Source organism: Morus notabilis, unplaced genomic scaffold, assembly GCF_000414095.1.
Source record: "Morus notabilis unplaced genomic scaffold, ASM41409v2 Scaffold406, whole genome shotgun sequence".
Classification (NCBI taxonomy): Eukaryota; Viridiplantae; Streptophyta; class Magnoliopsida; order Rosales; family Moraceae; genus Morus; species Morus notabilis.
Window position 1 is genome coordinate 124,376 of NW_010364333.1, and position 16,677 is coordinate 141,052.

At 34.7% G+C, this 16,677-nt stretch overlaps 2 protein-coding genes across 2 annotated transcripts; both read right to left on the reverse strand.

The window, feature by feature from the left end:
* Positions 1-2,901: 2,901 nt before the first annotated feature.
* LOC21401795 (probable aspartyl protease At4g16563) lies at positions 2,902-4,651 on the reverse strand. Its single transcript, XM_010106480.2, has one exon. The coding sequence runs from the start codon at positions 4,444-4,446 to the stop codon at positions 3,025-3,027; it is 1,422 nt and encodes a 473-aa protein (XP_010104782.1). The 5' UTR covers positions 4,447-4,651; the 3' UTR covers positions 2,902-3,024.
* Positions 4,652-12,235: 7,584 nt separating this feature from the next.
* On the reverse strand, positions 12,236-14,385 carry LOC21401796 (aspartic proteinase nepenthesin-2). The gene is made up of 3 exons (XM_024171072.1): positions 14,211-14,385; positions 12,885-13,061; positions 12,236-12,831 (listed from the first exon to the last, which is right to left on the reverse strand). The coding sequence occupies exons 1-3, from the start codon at positions 14,383-14,385 to the stop codon at positions 12,236-12,238; spliced, it is 948 nt and encodes a 315-aa protein (XP_024026840.1).
* Between the last annotated feature and the right edge of the window lie 2,292 nt (positions 14,386-16,677).

Sequence of the window (16,677 nt, forward strand, 5' to 3'; positions counted from 1 at the left end):
GTACTGCGTAAGAATACAAAAGGCTATGTTGACTTGAGTTTGATGAGTAGGTCATTTGCACATGATGACATGGTACAAAAGACATATTGAAGTGCCAATTCAAACGGTGCAATCTAAAATCATTTATTAGAGTTCTTTTTTTTTTTCTTTTTTTTTAGCAATTACCGGTGAAGTTCACAATTTCTTCAAAAATAGTGTCAAAGCCATAAAAGAAATGCTATGATATACAATGATCGATTTAAAACTTTCACCTAATTTAGCAGACTGACTAGTGCAGCAAAGACGCAACATTATTGCTTAGAGTAACTCCAAATAGTGATTAAAAAGTGAGGGAATTTTTTAATATGACTAAAAAAATGAATTATCGTTAGTTTTATATTTTTCAGTTGTTAGACCTGTATCAAAAACTGTATGTTATATATATTTTTTAAATTTAATATAATGTTAATTAAATATAACAATCAGAAACTAGTCCTATCAGTAGAGAGACCTACCAGAGAAAGTCTTAAAAATTATTGTCTTAAAAAAAAAACAGTAAATGTTAAGGAAAAACTTAAATATCCCAACTTTTAAACTTGATAAATGAATTAAATAAGAGAAAAAATCGTGTAAAAATGTTTGAAGTATGGTTCAAACAGACAAACTGATACTTATGAGACTTGTGCTTGTTTTTGGCACACAAATCATCGCAAAGAAAAGAAAGTGATAAATTATTTACAAGTAATAATTGGTCAAATATAGTGGCAAGGAAATAATATAGAATCTATTGTAAACCATAAATATTAAATGGCCAACAAATTAAAATATACAACCAATAAGTTGAACAAACTAGCGCTTTGTCGTTTATTTAGGACCGATTGGCAACAAGTGGTACATAACCTGGTCACTTACAACGAGGCAAATGAATTAAATCCGGCAGTTTTAACAGAGGATTTACAGTTGTCTGAATTGTCTGCTTTCAAGGTTTTTTTTTTTTTTTTTTTTTTTTTTTTTTTTTTTTTGGGTATGCATGTATTAGGTCAACAGCTGAAAAAAATGGTAGTCAAGACTCAATCGGTGGTGTTTTAGAAACCATCAAAGCTACTAAAAGAAGTCGTAAAAGGCCTGCCAGCCAACAAGGGGGAAAAAAGGTAAATTTTCATATTCCATGCTTTTTGCTTTCTTGGCCATGAAGATTTCCTCACGTCTTATTGTTGGCAAACGCTTTCACAAAAGGCAAATAAAAGTGTCATCATTTATCGTGATTAATGATATTGAAAAGCTAGCATAATTATAGCCTTCAACTTAATACCAACCCATATATATTTTATTTAGGGCTGATAATATGGATCACAACACGATAACACGATTTGAAAATGACACAAATTTTACGGGTTAGGATTGAGAAAAAAAAATGTTTGAATCAGAATTGGGTCGACCTGATATTAACATGTAAAACACGGGTCATTTTAGGTTGAACCTGCCTCACTCGAACACGACACGAAACTCGTAAAAAACTAAAAAATACATATATTTTTCATTACATATTTTTAATTTTATTATGAACTTATGATATCATGATAGTTATACTCAAAATATTATACTATTGTTTGCTTAATTTCAATGGATATTATTATATTTTAGTGTGTTATGAATTTTAAGTTATTTCTAATATGTAAAAAACTAAATAAAAATATACAATTTTCGTGTCAATTTCAAGTTCACAGGTCAATTTCGTGTCACGGGTCATTTTCGTGCCGTGTCAACTCGTAAAGTGATCTTATCGTGTTCGTGTTGTAATTTTTTAAAAATTTTATATCACGGGTAAGTGTTCGTGTTCATATTAACTATAAATTTAAAAAAAAAACGATATACAAATACAACACGTGAGTCACCTCTAATTTTATGAAACAACTTGCTTTATATCATGTCAATTTCATGTTCACAGGTCAATTTCATGTCACGGGTCATTTTCGTGTCGTGTCGTGTCAATTCATAAAGTGATATTATCGTGTTCGTGTTACAGTTTTTAAAAAATTTTATATCACGGGTAAGTGTTCGTGTTCAGATTAACTATAAATTTAAAAAAAAAAAAAAAACGATATACATATACAACACGTGAGTCACCTCTATTTTTATGAAACAACTTGCTTTATATATATATATATATATAATATTTATGCTTTATGAAATTTCGCCAAGTCAGAACTACAAGTTCGAACTCAGAAAAACGAAACAAAAGAAAAAACAAAAAGAACAATAAGCAAACTGTCTTCTTTTTTTTTTTTTTTTTTTTTCACAAACACCTTCCCAACACTTAAAAAACCATCTAATTGAGATAGTATGATGATATGGGGGGTGCAATTTCTTTAAAGAAACCCAAGGTAGGAAATCTAAGTAAAATACCAACTAGGAGCTTTTTGTGTAGGACGTATCATTTTTAATAAACGATAGTTATTCTTATTTTAACTACTCAATTAAGATTTTAACGATCTACTACATGATGCACTCGATGTATAACCACTTTAATTATATATATCTAACCGTTTAAAATATATTTTTTTTTCTTTTTTTTTTCACAAACACCTTCCCAACACTTAAAAAACCATCTAATTGAGATAGTATGATGAAATGGGGGGTGCAATTTCTTTAAAAAAACCCCAAGGTAGGAAATCTAAGTAAAATACCAACTAGGAGCTTTTTGTGTAGGACGTATCATTTTTAATAAACGATAGTTATTCTTATTTTAACTACTCAATTAAGATTTTAACGATCTACTACATGATGCACTCGATGTATAACCACTTTAATTATATATATCTAACCGTTTAAAATATAATCCAACAATTAAAATAAGAATAACTATTCATAGTAAACAAATCCAACTGAGAAATTTCTCTAAAATAGATATAAATTTACTGCTAAACACTAAACTGTCTACACTAAATTTGTAGACCAATCTTGTACTTCTGTTATTTCAAATTTTCATCGCAAAACTCTTTAAAATAAATACACAAACACAAACATTAACATTCACGTTGTGCCTTATTTACAAATTTGTCGACGAAATCCAAACCTCTCGTTCTTCAAATCATATTCGATGTGAAAATTCTGCTGCTGGTAATTCCCCAGAATAATGGCCGGTCCGCCGACTGACTCCGGTCCGCCGACGTCATCATTCGTCACGACGGTCAAACAAACCGAACCCGGACTCCCCACAATAGAGAAGTAATTAGTCAAAGGCAAATTCATCTTCGCACCTCCTTTGAACTGCAAAACCAGCTCCGGGAAATTAACAGATTTCTCCTTGGAGATATCAAAACAGGGGCCCAAACCGGTCCGGTTCTCTATCCCCTTCGCTCTCGTGTAATTCGCCATCTGCTTCGCGAACTCCGACGATACGGCGTCGAACACCGGCTTCTCCATGTACGTGAAGGTCGTGCCGGAGTCGACAATCGTCCCTCCGTGACCGTCCGATCCGGGGACTAAGTACCTGTACGGAATCTTCACGTGCGTTTTTCCGACGATCACTTTTCGGATAAGTATGTAGTAGTACTCCTTCAACGCCGGAATCGAGGACAGCGAAGGGTTCTTCTGGAACGGAGTGTAGCTGATTGAGCCCTCTGGTTGTTTGTCGTCGGAGGAGGAGGAGTACAGAACGAGGTCGCTGCTAAACGACGTGTCGTCGAAGCGGTGGGAGACGAGGCAGTAGGAGAATTTGGCGAGGCGCAACTGCGACGGCAGCGACTCCTTTCCCCGGCCGAACCCGGCGATGCCGGAGGGTTGGCGGATGGAGAGAACCGAGCAGCCGACGATAAAATCGGGGACCATTTTCCCGGGAAAATTCAGAGTTTCCGAGAGCAATTGGCCTATGGTTGATCCAGAGCCGTACTGGATAATGTAGGCCGGGCAAGCTTTATTCTTCGGGTTTTCTCCGGCGGTGGCGTCGTCGCATTTTGCGGTGGCGCCGAGGACTAATTGGCATTTGGGATTTTGGCAGCCGATGAGCTTGGAGGAGGAGGACTTTTTGGGGATGAATTTTGGGGGGTTTTGTGAGTTGGGGAAGGAGCATTTGGAGCAGAGGTAGCGGGAGGTGCAGGGGAACCAGACGAGGCTGCTGCCGGTGTCCATGACGAACTGAAGAATCTGCGGCGGCGTGCCGAATCGGAGCGAGACGGAGTAGCCGCCGTAGCTGCGGGGGTAGAGAGGGGTTTTGGTCTGATATTTGGAATCAGTAGACGAAGAAGACGAAGATGAATTGACGGATTTGGGGCGTTTGAGAGCATGGGCTCTGGAGAGAGAAGCAGAGGCGAGAGAAGTGATGGTTTGGAGTGGATCTGAAGAATGGTGGGGGAATGGGGAAAGAGAGAGAGTGATTTTGGCGGAGGAAGAAGGTGAAATGAAGAACAGGAAGGAGAGAGAAATTAGAAAGAGAATCGAAGATGAAGATGAAGACGAAGACGCCATTGTTGTGAGCTTGATTTTCTCTGAGAATGAATACCGAGTGACTGAATGCAATGGGAACTAAAAGATGAGCCTTTTAAGGTTTTTTTTGCTTTGCCTTTTGTCTTTCAGTGGAGTCCACACACTCCACAAAGACGAAGAAGGAACAAGACGGAGGAGCCAACGGTAAACAGAAATGCTAGCGTATCATGTTCGATGTGGGAGATGTAATTTGCCATTCTAGTTCTAAATTTTACGAAAGGTACCACTTGGGCTTTTTGTAAATATCAGGAATTTCAGCGTCAAGTTTTGGACAAAGCACGGCAAAGAAAAACCAAAAGTACGCTAAAAGGTGCCAAAGTGCAAAAATCAACTCCGTATGGAGGTTTTACTAAATTTCTAACCGTTGAAAACGTAAACAAGACGGTGCGGTGCCGCAAGTAAGTGTAGCCACGCAATGTTCGGTTGGAGAGAGCAATAATCAGCTGCTTCCGATCTCAAAATCGCCCATGTATATAAGATCTCAGACTTGTCCCCCTAATTATTTACATGCGGAATTCTTCGCTGGGTAATAAAAAATGTGTGTTCTAATTTCTAATGATGTGATCTAGGGCTGGCAATTCGTGTTTACAGGCCGGGTTCGGGCCGACACGATTACGGCACGACACGATTATAGTGAGCACGAACACGACACGATTAATAAACGTGTCAAAAATCTAAACACGAACACGACACGCTAATAACACGGTTAACACGACACGACACGCGAACACGATTATTAAACGTGCCGTGACGGGCCGACACGAAAAAAATACGTTTATGACCCGTTTATGACCCAACTAGCAAAAATAGTGAATTTTATATTGTATTCAAAACTATATTAATTGACTACTTAATATCACTTATAGTTAAATTCATGCATAATAGCCGACACATATTAAAATATCTAAAACATCACTTATGACATATGTTTCAAAACATACCAATTACTAAACATCTAAAGAAGTTTGAAAACATAACCAAGTACATTTAAATAAGTTTAAAAACATAACCAAATATTTGAAAATTTAAGTGCATAAAATATAATCAACCATCTACAAGTCCATTGGCATATTTAAGTGCATAAAACATAAAACATATTTAAAGTTTAGGTTTATCCATTACAAATCATCCATTGGCATTTTGTAATCAACCATCTACAAGTCCATCTACAAATCATCCATCTACAAATCCATTGGCATTTTGTAATTTTATCAACATGCCATAACTTATTTAAAAGTTAGAGTGTTATATTAAGTTAACTCTTTTATCAAACACCCTTCATGCAAACAAGAGAATATAAATAAAACGGGCTGTGAGAGAATGAGAGAATGAGAGACGTGTCGGCCCGATTACGGCCCGTATAACTAAACGGGTTAAGCGTGTTAAACGGGCTGGCACGAATCCAACATGTTTATTTTCGTGTTATTCGTGCCAGCCCGTTAACGACCCAATTAATAATCGTGCGGTCTAAACCCATTTATCTCGTGTCGTTTTCGTGTCGTTTCATCGTGTCGTGTCTGAAATTGCCAGCCCTAATGTGATCTGCTTCTTCAAAAGTCAATCTTTTATTAAAATTGTTGAATTATTATACTTTTAAATTTAGTAGGACTATAACATGTTATTAAGTCCGGTAGTTGTAAGTTACGACATGTGTAACATTTTTTTTATAAGAACTTGTAATATAACAATATTAAAGCAAGTTATATGTAACATGGTGATAAGTTGTATTGAGGGCCCGTTTAGTTCGTTGATTTGAGTTGAGATGTGATTTTATGTAAAAAAATTTTACTGTAATAAAAAAATTAGATGTGACTATTTCTGAGAACTTTTTACTGTAATAAAACTCGAATCGGTGAAATGAACGTGACAGTATTAAATAAATGAACAAATAATGTTACAAAGACAAATAAAGAAATGTTGCATTTACAGGACTGATACGGCTACTGGGCTGAAGTCATAAGATCCTTATCATTATATTATGGGGTGTAATTCTCCAAGTGATTATAAAAAAACGCAGGTCTGCCAAGGTTTTCAATTTTTGGTAGAATTCCATGTTATATTAGATATACATTAAGCCAGGGTATTTGAAGTGCAAATCCTGTGGTTTTTACAAATCCATCAAATGGCGGGACCCAGAAGGGCGAAAGCAACATAAGTGGCTGCGTCACTGTTTGGGTGTTCGAAAAATGGCTGTTTCATGGAATCAAACACGTGAATTATGGATGGGAAGCGCGAGCCTAGCTGGCGTTGGGCAGTGACGTGTCGCTATCTCATGCGTCATCAAACTTTACTTTTTGTTTTTCTTTCTTTTTTTTTCGCTACTCAAAAAGGCATCATACTTAGACGGCTCGCAGCAATACAAAGTGAAAGGAGCGTTTAAAATTCATTTTAAAATAATTTTATTTTTTTATATAAAAATAAAAATAAAAATATTTTTAATTTTAAATAAAAATTATTTTTAAAAATGTGTTTATTAGTTTTATCAAAAAATTATTTTTAGTATAAAAAAAATTATTAATGTCTTTTTTTCTCTCTTTCTGTTCGAGAAAAGAGAAAATAAAAAACGACTTTACACTAAATTAAAAAATCATTTTTATTTCTGGGTTTTGTCTTTATTGCGCCAAACACTGTTTTAGAAACGTTTTTATTTTTTTTTTCGAAAAACGTAAAAAATAAAAATGGGATCAATTTTAAACACGGCTAAAATGTTGTCCAAATTTACATCGGATAATAATATTTGGAGGGTTTTTACGGTGAAATAAGTTATTTATTTTATTGATAGAAACTGTATTTTTATTGTTTGGTTAATTTTTTAACAGTCGGATCTATTGTAAGAGTACTTTTGTGTGACGTGCTATAAATTTTTAATACGATGCTGCACAAATTTAAATGTTAAAAAATTAATCTAACGGTTAAAAATAAATTTCTCCACACGTGGAGCAAGTAAAGATTCCCTTATATTTGACACAAGTCTTGAGAAACTTGAGAAAAGTCCGGGAATATAATGTGATTTTATCTTTCACAGCGTTATATTGCAACAAGCTTAATTATATGATAAAAAAGAAGCCAAGATAGATTTTGTTGCACAAGTTTATTAGGATTGGTAGATGAAGAATTTAATGTATACTTGTGTTGACGCCAGAGTTTCTCACACACCGATGGCCCACCGGCGAAGTATTGTCCCCACTTGGGCCCGCCGTGACGGGTGGGGTTTTGTCTCTTCGTAAAAGGCGCCTCGCTGGTAGGAGGGGTTGGCACTCTAGTACATATACCTCTTCAGACCCCCGTCTCCAACTGATGTGGGACTCTTGGTGTACAACAGTGCCCCCCGAGACGGGGGGACTGGGGAGGCAGGTCGTGGCCAAACGTCCCCAGTGGAGTCGCCAACTGTTGACGTCAGAATTTCTCACACACCGATGACCCACCGGCGAAGTATTGTCCCCACTTGGGCCCGCCGTGACGGGTGGGGTTTTGTCTCTTCGTAAAAGGCGCCTCGCTGGTAGGAGGGGTTGGCACTCTAGTACATATACCTCTTCAGACCCCCGTCTCCAACCGATGTGGGACTCTTGGTGTACAACAACTTGTTTAAGGACGGATAAGGAAAAGTTTGTGGCATAATGTGACGACATATTATTAGTTAGGCTACAACTTATTGAGTTGTATGGACTTACAGCTCGGCGCTTTCTTTTGAGATCTGGTCTGATATTGTACTAGTGATGTCACAATTACAATGACCTCAAATCTTGAACGTCAATTTAAAAACTATTTGTAAAAATTCAGTAGTAAGTGTTGGATCATTAATCTAACGTTGGGCTTATATATAAATAATTATGTGTTGCGAGCTGTCATATAAGGTTAAGCCTAATTAAAAGTGATATACTAAGGTTTAGGTATTTTAGGCTTTAATGTATCTAATAGGGTGTGGGTCTTTAATGTGTAAAGACTTAAGGATAATTTCTATTTTTATGATGGGCTAAAATAGAAATACCAAAAGATAACAGGGAAATTATCAATAAATGACAATTATGGTCCGCAGATCACATGTATCATTTCATTCATTCTGACATCCCATCATCAGAAAGAGTACAAAGAGAAAGTTAAAGGGTTCTTTAGGAAAACGTGTTGATCTGGATATGGATTCAGGTACGTTTCCGCTTACAGATTTATTAATTCTTGATGATCTAACATGAATATTATTGGCTTTTGAGTGGTGATTTTCACCAAATCTTTGATTTCTAACAATAAGATCACATTTAATTATAGGTTTCGGAATTGGAATCTCCCACGCTCAAATTTAAAAAAGTAATAAAAGAATATCATGAACTTCAGTATTGCAAAGCTTGGGATACAAAAAGTGTATAGAAGGTGACTTGGATTAATTTCAAAGGTTGGTACTGGAACTTATGAAGAATTTGGGAAATGCTGTGTATTTTAAAATAATTAAAAAAAAAGATAATATTTTTTTTTTAATTCATTTCTCTCTGGTTGTATAAATGAAAGGCGACATCAAAATTAAATTCTTACAAACCATTCACAAGAAAAAGGTGACAGGTATTCGACCACATAAGTGTTATTGTCATGATCGTGCCTATATTTTATCGTTGTTGTTGTCGTCGGCGTCGCCTTAAGATCATTGACATGAGTCAGCGACGGAGAAACTGAGATCCAGAGAGATAGAGCGATAAAGGGAAAAAGAGAGAAAGAGGAAGAGAGAGAAAGGCAAGGGGACAACAAGTTGATGAAAAGTGAATTATTTATGCACGGATAATATGATCATTTTAAAGGATAGTAAAAACTGAGAAAATTGGTGAAAGAAGCATAACTAACACCCAGTTTTCAAAAAGGTCATATGTATAATAAGGCCATAGCCCAGCAAGTAAATAATTCAAGAATGAAAAGAAAAAAGAAAGCCCAACCCATATAATTGCAGCTAACTGACTCCTTTTTTTATATTTTTATTTGGATGGAACAACAAACTCAAATTGATTAAAGTAAAATATTTCGAGCATGTTTTTTATATCTTTTATGAAGCCCTAGAAAATTCAAATTTATCACACCCACATTAATGCTACATTTAGGATCCATTTATTTCGTTGATTTGAGTTTTTAATTCGAGTTAAGATGTGATTTTATGTGATAATTTTTTACTGTAATAAAAAAGTTAGATGTGATTAGTTTTTAAAACTTTTTACTGTAATAAAATTCAAATTTTAAACTCAAATCGGTGAAATAAATGAGATTTTATGAATGGAAAACAAAAAGGAATTGACAAAATACTAAGGTGTGGAAAATAGAGAAGAAATGTGAACTTTTCTTTCATACAAATAAGAAGACATGAGGTATGATTGGCGTTAAAAAATATCCGGCCCCTTTACTTCTCGCAATTTTTTTTATCTCCTCGAATCTCTCATCCACCAAACGTGGACTAGAGGTTTGTGTTGTAACTGGTCATGTTAACTTTGCGACCAACCAATGCCGGCTCTTCCAGAATGCTACTTTTTTAAAAGGAAAATTGCATTTAATTAAAAATTAATAAACAGTCATTTTAATACAATGTTAATGACTCATTAAAGGGATAGACGCACACTTGAGACCTAAAAATATGAGAACACCTCGGCACACTAACAACAAACATACATAAAGCTCGAAATGAAGAAACCCCTCCCATCGAGATAGGCTTTCGAGTGTAGGAGGGATAGATTGCCAAACTCCACAATGAGGGGATATCTACATGACATAGAAAAAATTCTAGCCGGACCAAGATAATCCTATCAGGAGACATACAAACGGCCTTAAGTAGATCACTAAAATATAACAACAAACAGTAAGACAAACGAGGGTCGGGTGGGGAGACCATCGCCCTTATTACAAACACGAAAATTACATAAGAAAAACAGAAAAACCTTTGACCACTGCTGTTAGAAGCCTCCGATGAAGGGCAACCGGCCAATGGGCCGTCAAGAAAAATAATCGGCTAAGAGATCTCAACCACCAAACGACAAACTCGCCTAGAAACGAAGTCCATCCGTTCGGCTTCCAAGCTCCAAACTGGGTTAGATCCACCTAAACGGAACCACCACACCGTATACCGCAACCACTAATGAGAAGCTCACGACGAGACGAGCTGGAGGATCAAGTTTCATGGCCGGGAGTCCGACGACATGCCAGGAAGCGGCCCCAAAACTCCGGCCGTCGTTCACTCTTTTTTCTCTGGTTCGTGTGGGAGAGAGAGAGAGGAGGAAAGTTGAAAACCCTAAAAATCCTTTTGGTTAAGAAGTTTTGTTCGATATTCTTGAAGGCCATTTAAGCAATTGTTTAAGGCCCCAAATAATTAAAAATCCTAATTAGTTATATTTATTAATTATGATCAGTATTACTATAAAAATAAAAAAAGTAACAAATTAATCTTTTGGTGATAACTTTCCTTTTGTTCTTTAATATGTGATAAGGTCTCTTTTAAAATTTTCACATAATGCCTCAAATTTGCTCATTTTTTGAACCAGTAGGGGTGTCATGCAATCCAATTTTTTAGTCAAATAACATCCAATTCAATTAAAGGTCGATTTTAAAAATTCTATTCGATCCAATCTAATAATTAGTGTATCATTCACTTCAATCAAAGGTTGGTTTTTAGAAATTCTATTCAATACAATCCAATAGTTAGTGTATCATCCAATCTAATCCAATCCAATTAAAGTCGGTTTAGATTGGATTGGACCAATTGATTTTGTACTATGGCCTTTAATTTGTTGGGCTCCAAATTTTTTCACTTTTTTTTTCTTTTCTCTTCAACTGTGATAGAAATAGGTGCGTGAAGTAATTACACAAAATGATCTATATTGAACCTCCAGTTTAAAACGATAAACTTTTTTTTTTAATATTTGCATAATTGAAACTTTTTAAACTAATGAAATGATCATTACGGTAATGACTGTGTCATATGAAGGATAAATATTGCTGACAAATTATAAAATTAGATAGCTTTTAAACTCTTAGTGTTATATTAGACATTCATGAAATTCACTAAAGAAAATAAACATCAAATTTTAGTATTAATAATATGCAAGATAAATACATAAATATTTAAAAAAAATTATATATAGCATAGGTAGAGTTTGGATTGGTTTGAATTGGATATTTTGAAGATAAATTAACATCTGATCCAATTTAGGTCGGTTTTTAAGAAATGAAAGTCAATCCAATCCTATTAGTACCGGTTATTCATAAAAATGAATTAAATTAGATTGAATTGAGTCGGTTGAGCTGATAATTAGATCATTTGAACACCTCTGTGAACAGACCCTGCGACCAACAACCAGTACGTACGTACTTACCCAACCCATACAATTGCGTACTACTACAAATTTATCTACAATAATTACTAAGTCCGTACCACCATATTTATGATTTTATATGCAACTTTTAATTAGTTTAAAAAAGGCAAAAAAAGAAATTTAGGGCCGTTTAGTTTGTTAATTTGAATTTTTAATTTGAGTTGAGATGCAATTTTATATGAAAACTTTTTATTGTAGCAAAAAAATTAGATGTGACTGTTTCTGAGAGCTTTTTACTATAATAAAACTCAAATTCTAAACTCGAATTGGTGAAATGAAGAGAGTGTTAGTATATCTGTACAAATAACTAGGATATATAGAAATAATATGCAATTCGAAATTTCGAACATTGTCAAGGCTTCTTACACATGATTTTCATCATCGGCACAATAACATTATAACAATTAACAAGACGTTAAAAGGTAAGTACATGCACGTCAAATGTCACAATGTTCTTGCTGAAGCCCTAACCTAGAATTCACCAAATCAAACTCCATAAAAGAATCCATCAACAAGTAATTCCCCAACAACACCGCCGGACCACTGCTCAACCCCACATTGGGACCGACACCGCCGACAACATCCGTCGTAAGGGACAAACACACTGCGCCGACCTTGTCATCAATCAAGAAGTATTTCTGCGTAGGGAAATCCATCTTCGCAACGCCGTCAAACACAAAAGACAACACCGGAACCATCGTGATATCCTGACAAGAAGTAGAACTAAAACAAGTCCCTAAAACACCATGATCAGGAGCCCTACTAAAATTACCCATGTGGTTCTCAAACTCATGCCTCACAGCCTCGTATATCGAGCGTTCCAAGAAAGTGAAGGGAATCCCGGTGTCCACTATCGTCCCTCCATTGCCGTCGCGTTTCGGAAGCTGTTTTTCGACCGGTATCGCTATCCGCTTATCTCCGACGACGATTTCTTGGAGCTTAAGGTAGTAGTACCCGCGGAAGTGGGGGCCTAATTCGACGGCGACATCGAACAGCGGTGTGTAAGTAAGGTCGGGGTATGAAACGCCGTCGTCTAAGACCAGGTGGGAGTATATTGAGGAGTCGTTTTGAAGTGAGAGAGTAAACGGAAGGAGAATTTCTTTAGGGCCATTTGGGAAGGAAGTGATTGGTTGGCGTTTCCAAAGGCGGCGTATCCGAGCGGTAGACGGGAAGGGGAGTTTGAGCAGCCGATGAGGAAATCAGGGATGTTGTTTTCCATTGTCTCTGTGATTAAGTGGCCGAATGTTGATCCGAATGTAAAACCTGCATTACTTAGATAATACATAGCAGACTTAGTTAAAATAGAACCTAAATCATTAGCGTACCTATATATAGCAGCTAATTAGGAATAGGAGTGTTATCTTATATAATTTAATGTCCTTTCATACATGGTAACCTTTAGGGGTTGTTTGGTAAATAGGTTGGAACTCTAATCTAATTTTGATTTTGCTGCAATGTTTTTTTTTTTTTCAAAATAATTTGAACTTAAAAAGTTATGCTACAGTATTTTCTTTCAAAAATTCAAATCACCTAATTTAAATCTATAAACCAAACAAGCCCTTAAAAGAAGTTTTCGTAACCCGAGTTAAAATTGATCACACACGTGTCTAACTTTGTAACGACAGGATCAAAGAAATTCTTTTTTGCAAAACAAGCAATTATCAAATTTTTTAAATACAAAATCGATAAATGTAATCCTTTTAATGTTAATGGACGCGATGATTTTTAAGCGTTTATCAATAAAAAGTAATAATTCACATTTTAAGTAAGTGTTTATTAAAAGAAATAAAATTATTTTGTTACCCTTTGATATAGTGAAACACCCCGTTTATAAAACCAAAAAAACATAGAAAAATTAGGAAGATGACCAGTTTTGGTTGCCCTTTAAATTAAGGCTGGATCTTTTTTTTTTTTTTATAATCTTGATAAATACCCATTGAAAATACATGGATCATGATTTTTATCATTTACTCTTGATTCATAACCATTTTAGTCAAATAATTACCCTATCAAAAAGGTATTGTAAGAGACGTAAAGATTCAGACTCATGCACTCTTAAAGATAAATTCTTCATTTTTGTTATTTTTTTTTTAGCTAAATGGTCTTTTTTTTTGTTTTACTATGATCAACTTATATATATACCATGGTTTATCAATGATAAACTGATAAATTATTAATTGATATTGATTAATAACTGACTAATGTTGGTTTATCAGTTATGAAACACCAAGTTAATCAATAATATATTAAATCACAAATCAGTAGTCACTACTTAACCCTTTCTAAAAATTGCCATTTTCCTAATTTAACAAAATCTGGATCATTTACTAAAAGAATACTTAAGAGACGGCCATTTACATTAAAACCCAAAACAAAATTAACACCAGCAGGACAAATTTTTAAACACTATACCATCTGTTGTCCATGAAGCAAACATAAATTCATAACCGGGGCAAAGCGATGCATATCTGCAATTAGAATTCTTGCCATGGATCCAAGCACATTTCCCAGCAGAAGAATAGCAGTGAAGGGGTTTTGAGGAGACTGATTTATCCGGATCAAAAGCCGGGCTTGGTGGGAGTTCCATGTTTGGGAAAGAACATTCCGTGCACATATAGTTTTAGGTACAAGGAAACCACATATAGGAGGAATCAGTGGACATGATTAAGGGTGGCAACTTGTGTTAATGGGTCATATTCATGTCAACCCGTTTATTAATCGTGTCAGAAAACATCAATATAAACACGACTTGTTTATTAATCGTGTCAAAATGTGAACCAAACACGACTCATTTATTAATCGTGTTAATCGTGTCAACCCATTTAAATTAATATATTGAATAAATAACTAATATAATAATGATTTATTTAACACGGTCAAGACAAGTTTAATATGTTTATTGGTCAATTTATCTTTTCTTTTAAGAAAATTAAATGAATTTTACCTACAAATATTAAAATTCACATTATTTGTAGTTAATATGTCATATAAACTTTCATATTATATCACATATCATTAGATTGCAGATGACACATATAGTTATTCGTGTCACTTCGTGTTAGGAGGTCAATCATAACCCAACCCATTTATTAATCGTGGCAACTCGATTATGAACAAAACTCATTTATAGTAAACCAAAACCCGCTAATTTCGTGCAGGTTTCGAGTCTTGTCATCTCAGCCCTAGACATGATAAAGGGTATGCTAGTTTTCTTGAGAATTCCAAACCCTAGAGAGATCGGATAAGCTCCGAAGCTGCGGGGAAAGAGCAGGAATTTCGTCGGAGGGTCTTCTTTCTTGCGTCTGAATTCGTTTTCACCTTTGCCTTTCTTGGCTTTGTACATGCTTCTCGGGGATTTAATTCCTTGGTTTTTTTCTTATGGTGACCACGGGACGCTCAAGTCCTCTGAAGGGGATGCGTAGGAGCTTTTTGAGGAACTCACTTTGTATGGAATCTCATGTAGTTTTACGTTGATCACGATGAAAAGAAGATATAGGGAGGGACGTGGTGATAATATTGTTACTGGGATTGATTGTTGAATATGAGAAGGGTAAGAGGAAGAAAAACAAAAGGCAAATAATTAACGAACTATTCGCCATTGTAATATTTCTCTGTCTTATATATTTATGTGTACGTACTCTAAATGTCTAGAAGGATAGAATCTTATATCTCATAATATATGGTATATTTTACGTTGTACGTATATATGATGAAAATGAGAAAGGCTTAATATAGGTAACTTGTTTTTGTTATAAAAGGCTATTCAATAGTGTTACTCAAATAAATAATCTAACGGGTTCTTTCTCTTTTCAGCATATTTCTTCGTTGTTTGCAAGTTGAACCATAAACTTCAAAACTTGTAGTCCAACTGATAACAAAAATTAATTGATAGAGGGCAATTAGGATCTCAATGCAAATTATATTAAAAAGTTTAGGGGTCCAACTAATTATCATTTAATTATAAAAAGTTCGAAACGGTGCAATGTTTGTGCAGACATCATGGGGGTATTCCATCCATTAACTGATGGACCTTATCATCAAATATTAAATAAAATATAATTGTTAAAGGTAATTATCAAATTTACGTTGTCCCACCAAAAAAAAAAAGATTATCAATGTTAGGTCCAAAATAAAAGTTAAAATTTATATAATGTGACTCCATGGCTGATAGAAAAACAGATAATTATTTATTTTTATTTTTAAATAAAGATAGAAACCTTTTTAGCTTTCTCGAATGGGGGTTTGAATATCATGAGTAAAAGACCTTCAGTATTACCGAAAAGGCAAAGATTTCTAATCAATTAAAGAAATTGCTTATCCATATAGCATATAATACATACATAATATATATGTACACCTAATATGTATTCTAAGAACAAACGTCAAAAAGTTGGTTATTATACTTCACGCCCTTAATCCTAATACAGGTATCGTATTCCAGAAGAGGTATTATTTCTATCTTCTACGTACTTTGATCACATGTGTTGATCCTTCTATTTTTTTTTTATTATTATGATTAATTTTTTTTTTTTTGTGTAAAATGTGTTGATCTTTTGAGTTGCACATTTTTTTCTTTACTGAAATTTGCCTCTGTATTATTTGAGTTACAGGTTATAGAAATACGTAAAAGGATACATTAAAGCTTAAATATCTCATGACACCCTAAGTTAAACGCAAAAGGCAACAGCTAATAAGGCTAGTAGTCTAGGAAGTGGCAAGCCTCTTTTATAGTTTTACTAGTTTTGGCATGTGGGATGTACTTAGTTATAATTGATGTTTTTATAACATAAATTACAAACAACAATAAGCAAGAAATAAAAAATAGATGAAGATTTTTATTTAGAGATTAAAAAAGAGTATATATTAAGTAGTAGTATTC

Excerpts from the sequence above, each read along its gene's own strand:
- LOC21401795 (XM_010106480.2), bottom strand. The coding sequence starts at position 4,446 with ATGGCGTCTTCGTCTTCATCTTCATCTTCGATTCTCTTTCTAATTTCT.
- LOC21401796 (XM_024171072.1), bottom strand. The coding sequence starts at position 14,385 with ATGGAACTCCCACCAAGCCCGGCTTTTGATCCGGATAAATCAGTCTCC. Across the intron at positions 13,062-14,210 it reads TGCTTCATGGACAACAGATG|GTTTTACATTCGGATCAACA; the intron begins GTATAGTGTTTA and ends TAAGTAATGCAG. Across the intron at positions 12,832-12,884 it reads CCTAAAGAAATTCTCCTTCC|ACGACGGCGTTTCATACCCC; the intron begins GTTTACTCTCTC and ends ACCTGGTCTTAG.